Raw genomic sequence first — 15,387 nt, 5'->3', positions numbered from 1 at the left:
ATACCCGAGTCGTGTTATGTTTACACTCCTCGGCTCACGGGGTATATCCCGCAGTAGTGGGGATAATTCCGCGACGTTTATTATCCAGGCCTTGGTGACATATATAGAAAGCACTCAACTCAAAAAACCCGTGATTTGACGAATTCATAATTATCAATTTGGCTTTGGTGAAGTGTTTGCACGAAAGGAATAAAGTTTTATTAGATCCATAGCCTCTGGAAATGAATTTAGAAAGTAGTTCTGTAACAAAACGATGATCCTCGCTGATCCTCGCCGATGCTTGCCGGTCAATTCTGTGGAGCGGGATTAAGAAATGAACGGGGTTGTTCGTGTCTTCATGGCTTTATTTACCCAACTGTATGTACACTTGTTGCAGTATAGCGATTCCAGAGATTCGATCGCGAAGGATCGTCACGTTGCGTCGATCGTCCGCAGCCGTCTGTCTATCTACGATCGCGTATATTCCGTCGGCATACGCGCACGCCTGGAATAATTAACGAGGGAACGACGTGAAAAAAAAAATGGGGGGAGAAACGCGCGTCGCCTAACCTGTCAGGGTTCCTCTCCTTTCTTCCTGAATTCTAAACAGTTTCTTTTTTCCCCCCACAGAATCGTCTCGTTCCTTCTAGACAGTTCGTTTCCATTTTCCACGACGCAACGGTGCAATAAAATGCGAAATCTTGCAGATTGTCCTACGTGTGACGTACAATATTTAAAAGTTCCCGTCGCGAAGAGAAAGACCTGCGAGTCCTGCTTATGAATTATTCAACCGGCCGGTTCGCCGCCCGCCGCTGATAACGATAATCATGGATCTCCGTTAATGATAACCGTTCGTCGATCTCGTTCGTCGGACGGATGATAATAATAGCGACAATAATCACACGCTGCTGGCCAAACGGACGACGCGCGAGCCTCGCTGATTAATGGCCGCGACCGTCCACGGACACTTTCAACAAGCGATTCGATCAGTCCCGCCGACGACGATTCGATTCAATTTATCGCGTCGACCGATTCATTCCGCGCGTATATATAGTCGTCGTTCTCGCCTCCGGTGATCGGCGCTCATCTGTCGCCGATGGAGCTCTCTTCTTGTTAGAGCTCTTCCTCCTCCTTTCAAGACAACGAGGAGCCCAGACAACACTGGCTCGACGCTAGCCGCCGGAACTCTTCGGGGTACCGGTACCTGAAAAACAGAAGACCATCTTTAATTTCTCGAATCCTTCCTCCGAGCCTCGACGAACTCAATGCATTACAGTAAATTCTCGATATATGTCAACAACACGGGTCTTGCCAGCGTCGTGTATCATCCAGGAGACATACCCGACCCGTGTTATGTTTACAGTCTCACGGGGTATGCCCCGTGGCAGTGGGGATAACTTCACGACGTTTATCATGCAGGCCTTCGCGACATATATAGAGAAATCACTGTAATTTTACCATTGATCCTTGGTACAAGGAACCGAAAATTTTTCAATTTAGGCCGGCAGAGGACCTTTACAATTATTAGGCGTACGAATGAATTAACTTGAGCAAGAGTTGTTCAAATTCTCTTTCCAGAGACGATCGCCTGGCAACCCTCTAACCCTAGAATCCTAGTCCAGCAATCAAGAAGTCCGTACCCAATACTACAAGCTCAACTAGCTCTCCTAGTGCTAGGTTATTGGAGACAAATCCTAGTTCTATCTCAACACCGCAAGAGTTACGTCAGGTCTTCTTGTCATTGACGACCATCTGGCTAAATCAAACTGTTCGGCAATCAAGAAAATCTGCATCCAGAGATAATTGGCATGAGCTGTTATCAGCTCAGCTAGCTCTTGTAAAAGTTGCCATACGAGATTGTTAGTGGTAGGCTACAAGGAACCAGTGGATATCCTCGAAGGACGATACTCGGTCTGCTCTTAAATCCCGTCCAGATCCCTGTCCAGCAATTAAGCAATCTGTGTCGGTGCCGGACCAGGAACCGCTCGAGTCTTGTAGCCATCAATCGTGGTAGGCGCAGGCAGCGATTCGATCAGGCCAATTTACAAGCGGGCGATTTACAAGGGCACGGGAACCGAGGGGCCTGAGTTAGATTCCCGGGGTCCCGTAGGAGGTGGACCAGGGGCACACGATCTGTCCCCGGCTAAACACATATTAATTAGACCCAAAGCCAGCAGGAAGACATAACTCGTTGAGGGGCGGGAGGGCGTCGGTGGTTCCTCGAGTGTCGTGTTACCGTCTCCCGGTGCCTCGCCGCGTTTTCCCCAGGTGCTTTCTCTCTCTCGGGGTCTGCGGGCCCTGCTCGGGCCCCGATCGAGCAGGCCCATCGTGGGGCAGGGAGGACCCGCGGGTGGCCCCGGGACCCATGGCCGCAGAGCAGCGATCGTAGGCACCGTACGTGGCCAAAGGAACGAAACCGAGCACGACGCTACCGGCGCATTAATAACACTGGTAGCTGGTCATATGTTAAACGTCCACCCTGTTATGCGCGCCGCCGCTGCCACCGTCGCGCCGTCGGTGGGTCAGATCCTCCTGAAGGGAGGGGCAGGAAAAGACAAGGGGGGAGGGCAGGGAGGAGGAGAAGAAGGCAGGATGCCGGGGCTACGTTTTACCTACAGCGACGTGATCCTACGTGGCCACGGGGCCGCGGCCATGCAGATCACCTTCTATCTACCTGGGGAACCCTTCTTCCGCCTCGGCGGGCCCTTTCCCTCGATCCCGAAGACGATCCCCTCAAAATCCTCGTCTTTCCCGGGAAAGTTGCGTCACTGTACTCCCTTAGAATGTGGATAAAATTGCAAGTAGAGACGTCCTGCCTGTGATCAGATTAATCGACTTGGACTAGGCTTGTGCCTAAGTTCCTCTAGCTTAAGCTACCAAAAACCGAGACAGCGGAATCCAGCGGGTTTTGCGAGGCGTGTCACAGTCTCTACGGGGTGTAAGGAAAATCGTGAAGCGAGTAGCCGCAAAAAATCGTCGTGGGTGTGCCTATTTGTCGCCGAAAAGGTGTAGGATGGTGTGCACAGAGCGACGTTGCTGGGCTATAGGCAAATATCTCCCGCTCAGCCAGGACATTAGGAGTTCTCCTGGGTCCGGAGGATTATAAATCCTTAATACAGATCGGCACGCGATGCCCGGCTCGTTAGGGTGATGCATGGCCGACTCTGGTGTCCCGGGGTGTACGGTAGCCGATACCAACACAGCCGAACCACGCAGCATCCAGCAGCCTCGTTCCTGCGGGAACGGCTACACCCTCACACATAGCCAGCCACCAGGTAATAATGAGAGATCAGAGATACGGCTCGATATTAATTGTGCGCATCGAGTGTGGCGGTGCTGCGGCTGCTGCTGCTGCTGCTTCTGCCGTTGCTGCATCCACTTCACTGGTGTTGGGGAGAGAACTGACTGCTACCGGCTTACACCGATCCTTCGATGCGATATGTGCGATATACGATACAGGACCGCGGACCTGATCCCGCTGGCTCTCTCGCAGGACTCGCGAAAAAGCCACGCATGCCTGTCTGTTCCTTGGTCCTCGAGCTCGTGGACAATCTTACAAGGAATTTCGCTCCACAGGTTCGCTCTATCGGTTGCTCTTGTCTTCGGCAAACTCCTCGATGTTTATAGTTTCATTACAGAATTATGGAAAATTTCTTCTTGTTCCACCATCATCGGTCGAGTGACCGGACGCGTATTTTGTATTTTAAAGTTTCTGAATCAAATGATATGCTAGCCAGCTCCTATTGGCAACTTTCGTTACGATCATTGTGAAAAGAGAATTGTCTTAACACTTTATATTGGCTTCCTTACACTGCTTTACGGATTTAGCGATACTTTGGAGCCGAGTCTGAACATTTGTTTCATTTCTGCGGGAATTAAGCGAGTCTTCGAAATCTTCTGAAGGGGAGTGTGCAGAGGAAAAAATCGAGGAGGATGCTCGCCAATCCTGATCGTCCTGCGGCTGATTGAGACGAATCTGGAGCTCCTCCTTTTCGGTCCGTTCCATGGTTCCACCATCGGTACCCTTGGCGAACCCACGCCCATGTCCCATTCCTCGCGGATCTGAGAATCTCGCTTCTCTCGTTCGCTCTCTCTCTCTCTCTCTCTCTCTCTCTCTCTCTCTCTCTCTCTCTCTCTCTCTCTCTCTCCCCATCGACGTGGGGCCACTTTGAAGATACGATCTCGAAACAAATTACGAGCGCTGCTCGCGCTGTCCCGCCGTTTCCTCGTCCTTCGCAGCTGGACGGGAATAATCGCGGCCCGTTAGCGGGCCGAGTGAGATCGCGTCTTTTTTAAATCGACGCCGCGTATCGGTGCCCCCATCCCGGCCCCTCAAACCACGGATTTATGGGCGGACAGAGTAATAAGTTCCCTCGGAATTAAAGTTCCACGCCCGGCACCGCTCCGGACCGATAACGATCGAAGAATCGTCGCAACGCACGATCTTCCTTCATTTCCCTCCGTCGGGATCTTCGTAGAAATTGTAGATCATCGTAGGATCATTATATAGGTCAGTGAGGAACAGTTCAAAAATATTATAACGGACAATCAACGCTCGCAGAACTGTAGCACAATTATTGACTTACAGCTTCACGATCTTATCCTCGATATTTTCGCAAGACCACAGGTTTTTGGTACCTTTCGGAATTTTTTGTTCGAAAACCAATGGTCCGAATCGAGATTTGTTTACCGGAGATAGTTACGCGAACCTTGAAGAGTCCAACAATATTTTTCTCACGTCTCTGCTTCACAAAATGGCGTCGCCAGATTTCATTCCCGAGGAGAAGAAAATTCATCATCGTACGGAGCGTTCATCCAACATGTTCAGCATTTCCGAACGCACATCGCGGACGTTTCGGACGATAAAAAAATATATTAGTCCTCCTCAAGGTCCAAGCAACATAACCGCACCGATAACTGTTCCGTCCGCTCCGTCACTTTTCAGAAAAAATTTCCAAACGCAACAGGAATTCCGTGAATCGGGCGTCGTTCCGATTTCGCCGGTCAGTCGGAAAGAAGTCTATCTTTCCGGTGGGATCGAATCGAGTCGGGGCGGGTTCCATTTAAGGTCACCAGAGCCACTGGTAGCCGGGGCTCGGAGTCCTCTCGACGGTATTTTCCCGGGGAAACCGAGACGATCCTAATCCCCGTCGTCGTCGAGGTGGACGACCGTGTGCAGGACCCGCAAGGAACAAGAAAACGTGGACGCCGTCGACGCGCTCACAAAGTGAGTCGCAGAGAGAGGGTGTATGTGCTTGTAGATCTCGGACGGTAGAATCCGCGGACCGGGCTCGTCTCGATCCGGATTACGGTAACACCTGGCCGTCCGCAATTTTATCATCCTCCTTCCCGGAAGGATTCCAATTTTCTTGGTCCGGGTCTCGCGTTCCCCTCTTGCCTCCCTCCCCCCCGGTTCTTCTCCAGTACGGCGGTGAGTTTTTTACCCTGGCATCTCCGTGGAAAGAGAGGAGACTCAATCTGTGTCTCATCGTGGATTATTGGGATTTCGTCGGATAGAGGAGAGGCGGGGGCGAGTGGGACCGTTGGCTGGAAGTTGGCTGGCTGGTTGCCTTCGGGATCTCGTTGACCAGCGCGAGCCTTTAATTCTCTTCCTCGTGGGCTCCTGTTCCGCTTCCCGGCCGAAATAAGGAGCCCCGCTGATCGGTGATTTCATCGAATTGTCCCCGACTGACAATTTACGCCGGATCCTGCTCCCCAAGCAGCCGGGGACACCGATTTTTAAGTCTCCCTTTCTTCCTGATCCTGCAAATCCCTCTCCCCTTTTTCTTCTTCTACTTCTCCTTTCTTCCCCGGTTTCCCTTTTCTTTCGTTTCTCGGCTACCGGAAGCTCGAGCTGCAGGATTTTTTAATTCCGTCTTGTTCCTACGCTGGACTGACCCGTAATTGCGACTGTTCCTTGGGAACCAGTCGGCCAGGAGACTGCGGATTCCGCTCCTTTTATTGCCAAGGAGCCGCGCTCGCTCTCTAATTCACCCGACGGAATTGCGGAGCTCCGCTTTTAATTACAAACTCTAATGCGATGGACAATACAATGCGTCGTTTGAGACCCACGAATCTTGCGGTGCTGCTCCGTTCGCGGAATGTGAGAATCGAGCTTGAGAAAGAGCCAGCGAATCCTATAAAATCGCTGGAAGATCCTGGAAGATCGATCTATCCGGATTTTCGTTGAGGCTTCGAATTAATTTGCTTTATGGTTCAGATTTCTTTGTCAAATATATTAGGGGTGCCCATAAGTAATCAGTTATTTGCAAAGAATTTGTTTTGCCTTTAGTTCTGTATCGATCGCTGAAGAGGAAACACGTATTCTTTTCACGTATTCGTTTTCGGTAAAGCAGCCTGTGTTCAAACTATTCTAAAAAGTATAATTTTTTTGTACAACCCTGTAATAAAATGGCGGCATCCGTACCTTCCGAGGAAAGAGATGGCAAACTGTCTTTGATAATGATGGAGACTATATAATAAATTAAGAAAGAAAAGCCTGAATTTACTACAAAGTTTGTTTTAGATTTCAAAATAATTTATTACTTGTGGGTCCCCCTAATATTATACCGATGACTACAGGCCCGATTTTTCTGTTACAGATGCTTTCGCGATAAGGACCAGTAAAAAGGAACTCGAAGGTGCGAATCCTCTTAGTTCACCCTGAAAAGAAGAGCATCTTGGTATCGAGGGGGTGGCGAATGTAGTGCCAGTGGAAAATCGGTACGAAGAAAACAGGAGACGATAACAAAAATAATAGGCCCCCCGGTATAATTGGCATAAGGGGCTTGGCACTCTGTAAAAGGACCAAGGACACTGTCAGGCAGTAACATCAAAGGTTCGTGGCCCTCACCCCCTGTTTTAACTTGTTCTTCTTCTTCTTTTTTTTATCGTTTCACGCAGAGCAAGGAGCGGAACAGCGATGCACGAAATCGATCCGCGATGATTAATTTTCAATCGCGGCTTAATTACGCCGGCCGGCTAAGCCCGATTGAAGAGGCGTCCCTTGGATGGTGAAAGGGCGGTCTGCGACCAAGGAGAAAGGGGGAGGAATCAGGAGGAAAAAAGAGGGAGGGAGAGTGAAAGCGGATTGGTAAAAAAAGGAAGTGTAAAAAGAAAGGAGCGCGCGAGAGAGAGAGAGAGAGAGAGAGAGAGAGAGAAGCAGAGGAGGCCCGTGTCCCCATGGTCCTCGAATAAAAGGGACACCCCCGTTCCTCGCTCTCTTTCTCTTCTTTCTTCCCTTTCTCTGGCAGGATTGTGTCCAAGATGGCGAGGGGGAGAGTGAAACGCAGGACACGATTGCCAGGAACACGTGATTAGATGGCCCTCCTTCCAAACGATTCTCCAGATTGGACACCCTCTACACCCGAACCTAAAAAAATGCAATCGACTCTTACCGTAATGAAAAAGAACCGACCCCGGGTAATTCGAACACCAACACGCGTCGCGTCGTCGTCGTCGTTGTTGCGTTTCATGTGTGTACGTGCCTCTTATGGATACTCGCTAGGGTGCACACGGGGGTGAACATTGCCCCCGCCCCACACCCCCCGGTGCAATTGCATCTGTCGCCTTTGAGCTTGTCCGACTTTCGGCAGTTCTACGAGTCTTTGTTCGCGCAATCCGACAGGGCCCGAAAGGGTTGAAGGGGTTGAAGGGGTGAAAGAGTCAAGAAGTTCCCGGACGAATTGAATACGGAGCATTTTGGGTAATGCAATTCCAAGTGCAACGGCAGCGGAGACTCGAAATTGTTATGCTATCCAATTCGGTTCTCGAGAATGTTGTGGAGATTCTTTCTTGAGAAATTTCTGTTGGCTCTGCACCATTACGCAAAATAAACATTTTTTACATCGCTTGCAAGAAATTGGTACCTAGCAGAAATTGCTTTCGAATAACTTCAATCAGCTGAAAATAATCAATTGAATTCTTTTAATCGTTAGAATCTTCCAAACTGCATCTGTTCATTATTGCCGCAAATGCCATAAATCCATTTTGCAAAAATTAAACTGTTTCCATGATTTTGGCAAACAGCGTTGAGCTTACGGATTTGCGAATATTGTATTTCGCGTCCTGAGACTGCACACGAAGAGACGCAGAGCCTCTGCGGGGTAAGAAGCCCATGATTCCCGTGATTCATGGCAGTTTTTACGCTGGGTGGCCGGAATAATTCACCCTAATGCTCTTGCTAACTGCCTGCGGCGGTGGCGCGCGATTGTTTATTGCCAAAAAGCATCTCTTTAATATATATCGTCGCCTCGGCGCGGCGCAAAAAAGTGGTAAGGGACGGGGCAAGGTTCCGCCACGAAAACGAAACGAATGGATCGAGATCTTTTTTTGCAGAAGAGAGAGAGAGAGAAAGCCTCCCACGGACTCTTAGATATCTCTTTTTATTTTTATTCCCTCCGCGAATAAATTCCATAGAGAGTGTATATACTCCGCGTGGGTGGGGGACGGGGATAAAGGATCAAGATTCTTATTATCGTCGCAAATTTCGTGTAAATGGACGTTAAGGGTTGCGAAACGCCTATAGAACGCGATATACTCGTCGCCCCGAGGGTTGAATACAACCGGGTTCGAGATTAATGAGTGTCGATCGTGTTTCGGACCAGCCGAGCCGCGCGCGCGCGCGCGCTGCTCTGAAACGTTTGATGAAGGGTATATATATATACAGTTCTCTTTTTTATTTTTATTCTTCTTTTCTCCTGTTTTCCCTTCTTTTTTCCCCGCCCCTGTTTGTCCTTTTCTCTTTTTTCGTTGATTTTTTCCCTCCCCACCTCTCGGGCGTTGATGTGCGACAGACCGTCGAGTATCAACACGAGGCGATTGCAAAACGACCACGCGGACAGGAGTGCCGTTAGACGCGCGTACATTAATAACACTCGACATTCAGTATTCTTCCAGCTCTCGCAGACTGGTTTCTCTATTTCTCTGTCCGTACCCGTCCATCGGACACTTCTCCGAGAGAGAAAAAAAAAAAGAGAGAGAGAGAGAGAGAGAGAGAGAGAGAGAGAGAGAGTCTGGAGCTCGATTTTTCGAAACGGAACGCGCCTCGTTAATCTAACCGGTGGACAATTTATTATTCGGTGACTTACGAAAATTCTGCTCGCGGATGCACGGCCATTTGCTCGCCCGTTAATTTATTCCATTCCTCCTTTCTTTTCTACCTCCGCGTACGATTCTCCTGCGATTTCCCGTTTAATTTGATGAAAGACCGGTGCCTGTTAATATATTTTCATTAGATCATTTATCTCGAGAGGTACCGTTCGAGCGTCTAATTGACGCTCGAGGAATGTGGTTCTTCGAACATGGCGGAACTATTTAAACAGTTTCTCTACGTTTGTTTCACTTTCAGGAAGCATCGAAACAATTTAGCAGAAGAATTTAATACACTGATGTCTGCATATATATCACGAAAGCCTGGACGATAAACGTCGCGAAATTGTCCACTAACGCGGGGTATATCCCGTCAGACTGTAAACATAACACGAGCCGTTATGTCTCCTGGACGATACATGACGCTGGTAAGACATTTAAACGCTAGTAAGAGAATCCACTGTACTACGATTTCAATTCTACGATTTGCAACAATAAATTGTACAGGATTCATTTGACTATGTCTTTATGTACATTGCAAGATTATAATATGTGTGACTGACGGTGGTAGTGTCAAGAATCAAAACAAGAACAGCGGTAAGAATAGAACAATAGATGTAGAAAGGAAAGTCCCCGAAAATGATTAAACAAGTGAGCAAAAACCAATACGAAAGATTTCACCGTGAAACATTGTGAACCGGTGGATAGAAAACTCATCTCGTCGAAATTTCGATAATCCCTGGGGTTAGGCCATAAATCGCGAGTTATCGATCTCTGTCACGCGGGATAATTAATCGCAGGGTTTGCCTGTGGATCGACGGCGATCCAAGTGTATCGGTATCGAGCCGTCGAGGGCAAAGGTGGACCGAGGGGGTTGCGCGCAGGGTGTAGAACGCGGGTCTGGCCGACGCGACGTGCACGAGCAGAAGCGTATTAATTAGCGACGGGAGAGAAAATTGCGACTGAGGATAGGCCCCGGGGTTGAAATCGTTATCGAGGGTCCGCCTCGCGATTCTGATTTCGCCCCGGACTACCGGCACGTCAATTCTAATTGCGTTTGACAGTAATTTGGCAAGGGAGAGAGGGCTGATTGACGTCCGCCGCCGCCGACGCCGTCGTCGTCGTCGTCGTCGGTCCTGGAGGTGTGTTCCTCCTGCTTTTTCCCCGATCTCTCTTCACCTTTTTTCCATGCAGATACTTTGCGGCGCGGCGATGCCTCGCGAGCATGTATCCGGCCGTCGAGATACCGGATATTTCGGTGTTCTGTTTCACCCACGTTAATTAAATCTAATCGATAACCTTCCGGACGGATTTTAGACTTCGGAAGCCGCCGAGACGGTAGTCGCGTCCAAAGAATATAATTTATTCCTTTCAACTATCCCTCTGAAAATACTCTACTAAATCTTGCTAACTAGTTTTTCACTCTTGGTTGTTAAAGTTAGTCTAAAAATAATGGCGTCTTTAAATTGTCCCGACGTCTTATATCGTTCCCCATCCCATTCTAAATGCATGAAATCCTGAGCCTGCCGCTAATTAATACCATTGCTCGCTTATCGATTAATCCTAGACAAAGCGTCCGACTAAGACGTTGCTAGCCAGTCGAGCGAAGATCTTCTTTTTTGTCTCGCAGCAAGGATGAAGTTCACCTTGCATATTTTATATATATATATATATATATATATATATATATATATATATATATATAAGCGCATCAATCTCCGCTGTAAATGTCGCAAGAAACAGTTAACCGACTGCCGAGAGCGAATCCCCGATATTAACCGTGTTCCTGAAGGCCCGGTCTCCAGCAAGAAAAGTCCTCATCAAACTTTTTCGTCCCTGGAACGATTAAAACGCCACCGGTAGGGGGGAGGGGGGGATACATGTTGTTGGGGTCTCGTTGTCAGGTCGAAGGAGATAGAAAGTGATTTCGACGGTCGTGTAATGCCACACGCTCGATTCATTTGATTAGACACGGCGGCGAGGACGTGACGCGGGATCGGCTCGATCCTTTTGCCATCTGACAATTATCCTGATCGTTTCGGCGCCGTGCCGACCACCAGACGACACCGTGACGAGGATGACGACGACGGCGCGCGTTGTCCGCCCGCGGTTTCTACGGCCACACGCGAGCCGTTAATTAAACTCCGCGCGACCGATACGTGCGCATCCTCTGCAGCTTCTTTTTTCACCTCGGGGGCCCGGACCCCGCGAAGAATGCCTCGTAAATTATTGATTGTGATACTAATCGGTCGAAACGTGTCTCTCCCCTCACGGAAAGCACCTCGTTCTAGTCTGCTGCGAACGATTTCACCCTTAATCGGTGGCGAGTGAGTCGAGGAACTGTTCATTTCATTTGTCGATAATGAAAATAGATTTCGTTGGAAAAATTTCTTAAAGTACCAGAGACCTTAACGGAGAAGTTGAGGTGATTTATGGCGAGTCTTAACTAATCTGTGAGTAACCTACGAGGACCTCCGCCTAAAATTTTGTTTAAAATAAATACTATCGTGTTAGAACTTATTCGACAAGCTTCCGAATGTTTTGGAGTCCATGCGTGTGGAATAGAAATGGTGTCTAATAAAGTTGAACAGATTTCTATTTGGGAATCCAGAAGCACTGCCAATTTAAGAGCTTTCAGGGAAGACTTTACATTTTAGTGACAACCAATATAGGGAGTCAATAATTTATTTAGAGGGTTAGTTGAGTCCTTCGAGGTCCCAAAGGATGAAGAAAAATTGTCACTCTCAAGTTGGAACGATTAATCAATTCTTGAGTGCCGCAATCTTCCACCGGACAGAATTCAACCCCCTAAATTTAAGTACCACCGTCGATGATTTATTTACAGGGTTTATTAATACTTTGGAGATCCCAAATGGCAAGTAGAAGTGTTCTCCAGCGTGTTTCACCGATCTCTGATTTTTTTCGAGCGACAGAATTCCACCTGATAGAATTTCAACCTCTGAATTCAGGATTGCGTCACGTTCCGATGCATTCAATGAAATTCTCTGGCAAGATCGCTGACACCGACGTCAGGATATTCCGCGGACGTTCCCGCTATCCCGTGCCGACAGCCGGAACGTAGGTTTGACAAAAATATCGGCGACGACGCCGGGCAAATAACGCGGTACTCCCTTTTGTCCCGGTGGCGAACAATGCCCGGGAATATAAGTATCAATGGAAATATTAATATCACGCGAACGGGAGAGATACGTGATATATCTCGGCTTAAATACGCGCTTGTACGGGAGTCCGTGGCGCAGAGCGCTCGGTCTAGCCGCGGTGGCGAAACCGGGCAGACCGTGGCGGAATTAATTAATCCCCGAGGCCTATATATCGTCTGCTGCTTATTAAATCGTCGATCGCTAATTATACCGTGCGGAGGACGTTGCGCGTGCTGCATCATCAATCCGCCGCATCGCTCGGAGACAATGGACCGGGTCTCTTCGTTTCCGATTCGATTCCGTGGTTCCCGAGGTCTCAACCCTCCCAACGAAAATTTTTAAAACTCGACCATTAAAAATTGCTACGAGGCCACAGGGGTGGTTCCAAAGTTTCAAGGTTGAACCCCTCTCTCCGCTCACAAACTGAAGATCCTTATCATGAAAATGTCTACGATTCCACGGGGGTGGTTCGCGAGCTAAAAATTCTAGAGCCTCGGCATAAAAATCCAGTTTTTCCAAAACAGAAACATTTCCTGAAACTCGGTGCGCCGGGGGTGTTGTAACCAGCCCGGAGGGCGGGCCGTCGCCGCAGAAATTCGGCGGAGCCGTCGGGGGTCGAAATAAAACATCGCCGGCCCACCACCACCCCCCACCCCGGGCTAAAAATCTCCGGGAAAAGAAATTACTTTCTCCTTTGTATTTTGGCATCGCGCGGGCGCGACTCCTGGACGAGAGGAAGTCATGGGACAGGGTGGCTGTGGGGGTTGGGGTGGGTGGTCGAATGGGGTTGCTCGAGGAATGTCGAGTAAGAAGGAGCAAGAGGGTAGGAGAGCAAGCAGGTCGGGAGGAAGAGCGAAGAAGAAACCCTTCGGGAGAAAGACAAGGGAAACCGGAGGAGGAACGTTGGGGATTCCGAGGGGGTTCGCGGGGGGGATGGTTGTCGGAGGGAGAAAACCTGGAGGGACGAAGAGGGGCGAGGCGGAGTAGAAGAGACGGTGCTGTGAGCTCGGAGAGAAGAATGAGGAGGGCGAAACCGGCGCGGCGCGGCGCGGGTGCATCGGGAAAGAAGAGAAACTGCCGGGAAAAGGAGAGAGGAGACGAGGACGAGGACGAGGTAGGGTGGGATCGAGCGAAACGGAGCCGGAGGTGGGTTTATCTCGCTCATCCTCATTAAAACCCTTCGCCCACCCCCATTCTTCCTGCCAGCAGCTCGTTCCTCTTCCTCTTCGGTTCCTCTTCTCCTTCTTCGGCTCGATCCGCAGCCCTCTATCCGTTGCGTGCACCGACGGAACGCCTCTGTGCTGGTAACACCAAGACAAACAGAGCTGGAAACCTCTCTCTCTCTCTTTCTCTCTTTCTCTCTTCCTCTCTTCGTGCATGTGTAGAACCGTGGAACGGTATACCCGGTAGGCATCCCCGGCTCGTTGTAGCACGCTCTATTAATTAAAAAAATGGGGACTCCGGGGAATGCTGGTCAGCAAGCAGGGGGTGAGAGAGCGCATCGACGCCTCCGTAATTGGAGAGGGATGCAGGGAAGAATGAGGATATCGTTGCTCTAACTACGCGCTCCTAATGATTCTTTAATCATTTCTTAATGTCGCCCTCTCTCTCTCTCTCTCTCTCTCTCTCTCTCTCTCTCTCTCTTTCTCATTCTCTCTCCAGCCCGTCCCGAGTATTCCACCACCTTCGGTTTCATTTATTGTCGCCGTCGAGGGGTGGTAAACATTGATACGTGGTCGGCTCCATTCAACTGCCCTCGCTCTAAACCCGTTTACTGCTTCTTTGTACTTTAAATCGGGTCCACCGCTACTACCTTTGCCGCCCCTAGACCTGCGGGGCTGGCGCTACTTACGCTCCTGAACGGCCTGTTACAATTTTTGTTCGTCCATTTCGACAATGTTTCTACGTACTATCGTTCGTTTTCCTAGGGCATCCGCTTTCTGAAATTTTTCGGAACTCTTCTGGTAGCGAAGGAAGTTTCGCTAACCCTGTTCTTCGAGTCGATGCTACTAACGTTTTTCATTAGTATTCCCAATGTTTTATTAATTGTTTGTTCTCTGTCTGAATTCTTTTGAGAAGCCTGTCGGTTGTATCTTCCTCGGTATCTCTGTTGTTTCCATCGAGTTCCGGACGTGTAAATTTTCCAATCGCTTTTTGCAGCGGTGATAAATATTTATTTCTCGATGGGACGCTGCTCGGCGTGGACTTTTTAGGTGGCCCTAACGGGGGCAGCCTAACGATCATCGCGCGGATAAATTAAAAGAAATTCTATATCGGATCGGGGGCGGCCGTCCTCACCCGCCCCCTTCCGGGCTCGCCGGCTCGATTTTCTCTAAGCGCAGAGACCAGGAAAGAAATCTCTCTCTCGAGAGCGTGCTCATCTTCCTCGGCTTCAGGTTAGGTACCTTCGATATAACGAAGGGTGGTGGCTAAAACAAAGGGCCGGTCGCGGGTTGGTCGATAGTCCACGGCCGCCAATCAGGCGAGACCTCTCCGGCAACCCTCGTCCTTGCAACTTGCTATCCGCCGAGGGTGGGTTACACCGCGGGGAGAGTTTGCTCATCCCCGTAGGAGAGTGGAACTCCGAGAGAGTGAGAGAGAGAGAGAAAGAGAGAGAGAGGGAGAGAGAGAGAGAGAGAGTGAGAGAGCCGAGGATGGCCAGGGTGTCTCGTCGCCAGGGTTACGACTCGATGGCGAAGACCGGCTCCTTCTCTGCTCCTCGTATTCCCCGTCGACTGTGTCTACGCCTATGGCTCTGTCTATATTTGTGTCTGCTTTCCTCGTGTTTGTCTTCCGCAGGGAAACGCCTCGAAAATGGTGAACGTCGGAAAAATGGGACGAGAGAACGACCGGCTCGCGAAATAATCAGAAGAATGCAATGATCAACTGAAAATTGAGAGGGGAGAGGGGTGAGCCGTGTCCTAGTGGAATTATTTTGATATCAGTTTGTCTTCTACCCCCTAAGCTAGCTGGAATACTTGAGAAACGGAAGGAACGTTCAGGAAGTAAGACGAAGAACTGAAAATTGACAGGGGGTGGGTCGTGTCCTTGTAGAATTATAATATTCTGCATAGTATATCAGTATGACCTCGACCCCCTGATAAATCTGGAATGTTTAACAAGTAGGACGAAGAACCGAAAGAATCGGGGAAAGGGT

The 15,387-nt window shown here is 49.4% G+C and overlaps 1 protein-coding gene across 1 annotated transcript in view; it reads right to left on the bottom strand.

The window, feature by feature from the left end:
• Positions 1 to 340: 340 nt before the first annotated feature.
• Soxn (SRY-box transcription factor soxNeuro) overlaps positions 341 to 15,387 on the bottom strand; it is a 404,681-nt gene continuing 389,634 nt past the window's right edge. Inside the window, exon 3 of the mRNA XM_076794248.1 lies at positions 341 to 1,183. Coding sequence (XP_076650363.1) covers positions 1,114 to 1,183 — 70 coding nt within the window. The 3' untranslated portion in view covers positions 341 to 1,113. The remainder of the gene's footprint in view (positions 1,184 to 15,387) is intronic.

The sequence above is a fragment of the Halictus rubicundus genome, chromosome 1, assembly GCF_050948215.1.
Source record: "Halictus rubicundus isolate RS-2024b chromosome 1, iyHalRubi1_principal, whole genome shotgun sequence".
NCBI classification, from domain to species: domain Eukaryota; kingdom Metazoa; phylum Arthropoda; class Insecta; order Hymenoptera; family Halictidae; genus Halictus; species Halictus rubicundus.
Note: the sequence above shows the minus strand (reverse complement) of the source record. Positions and strands in the feature narration are given on the sequence as shown.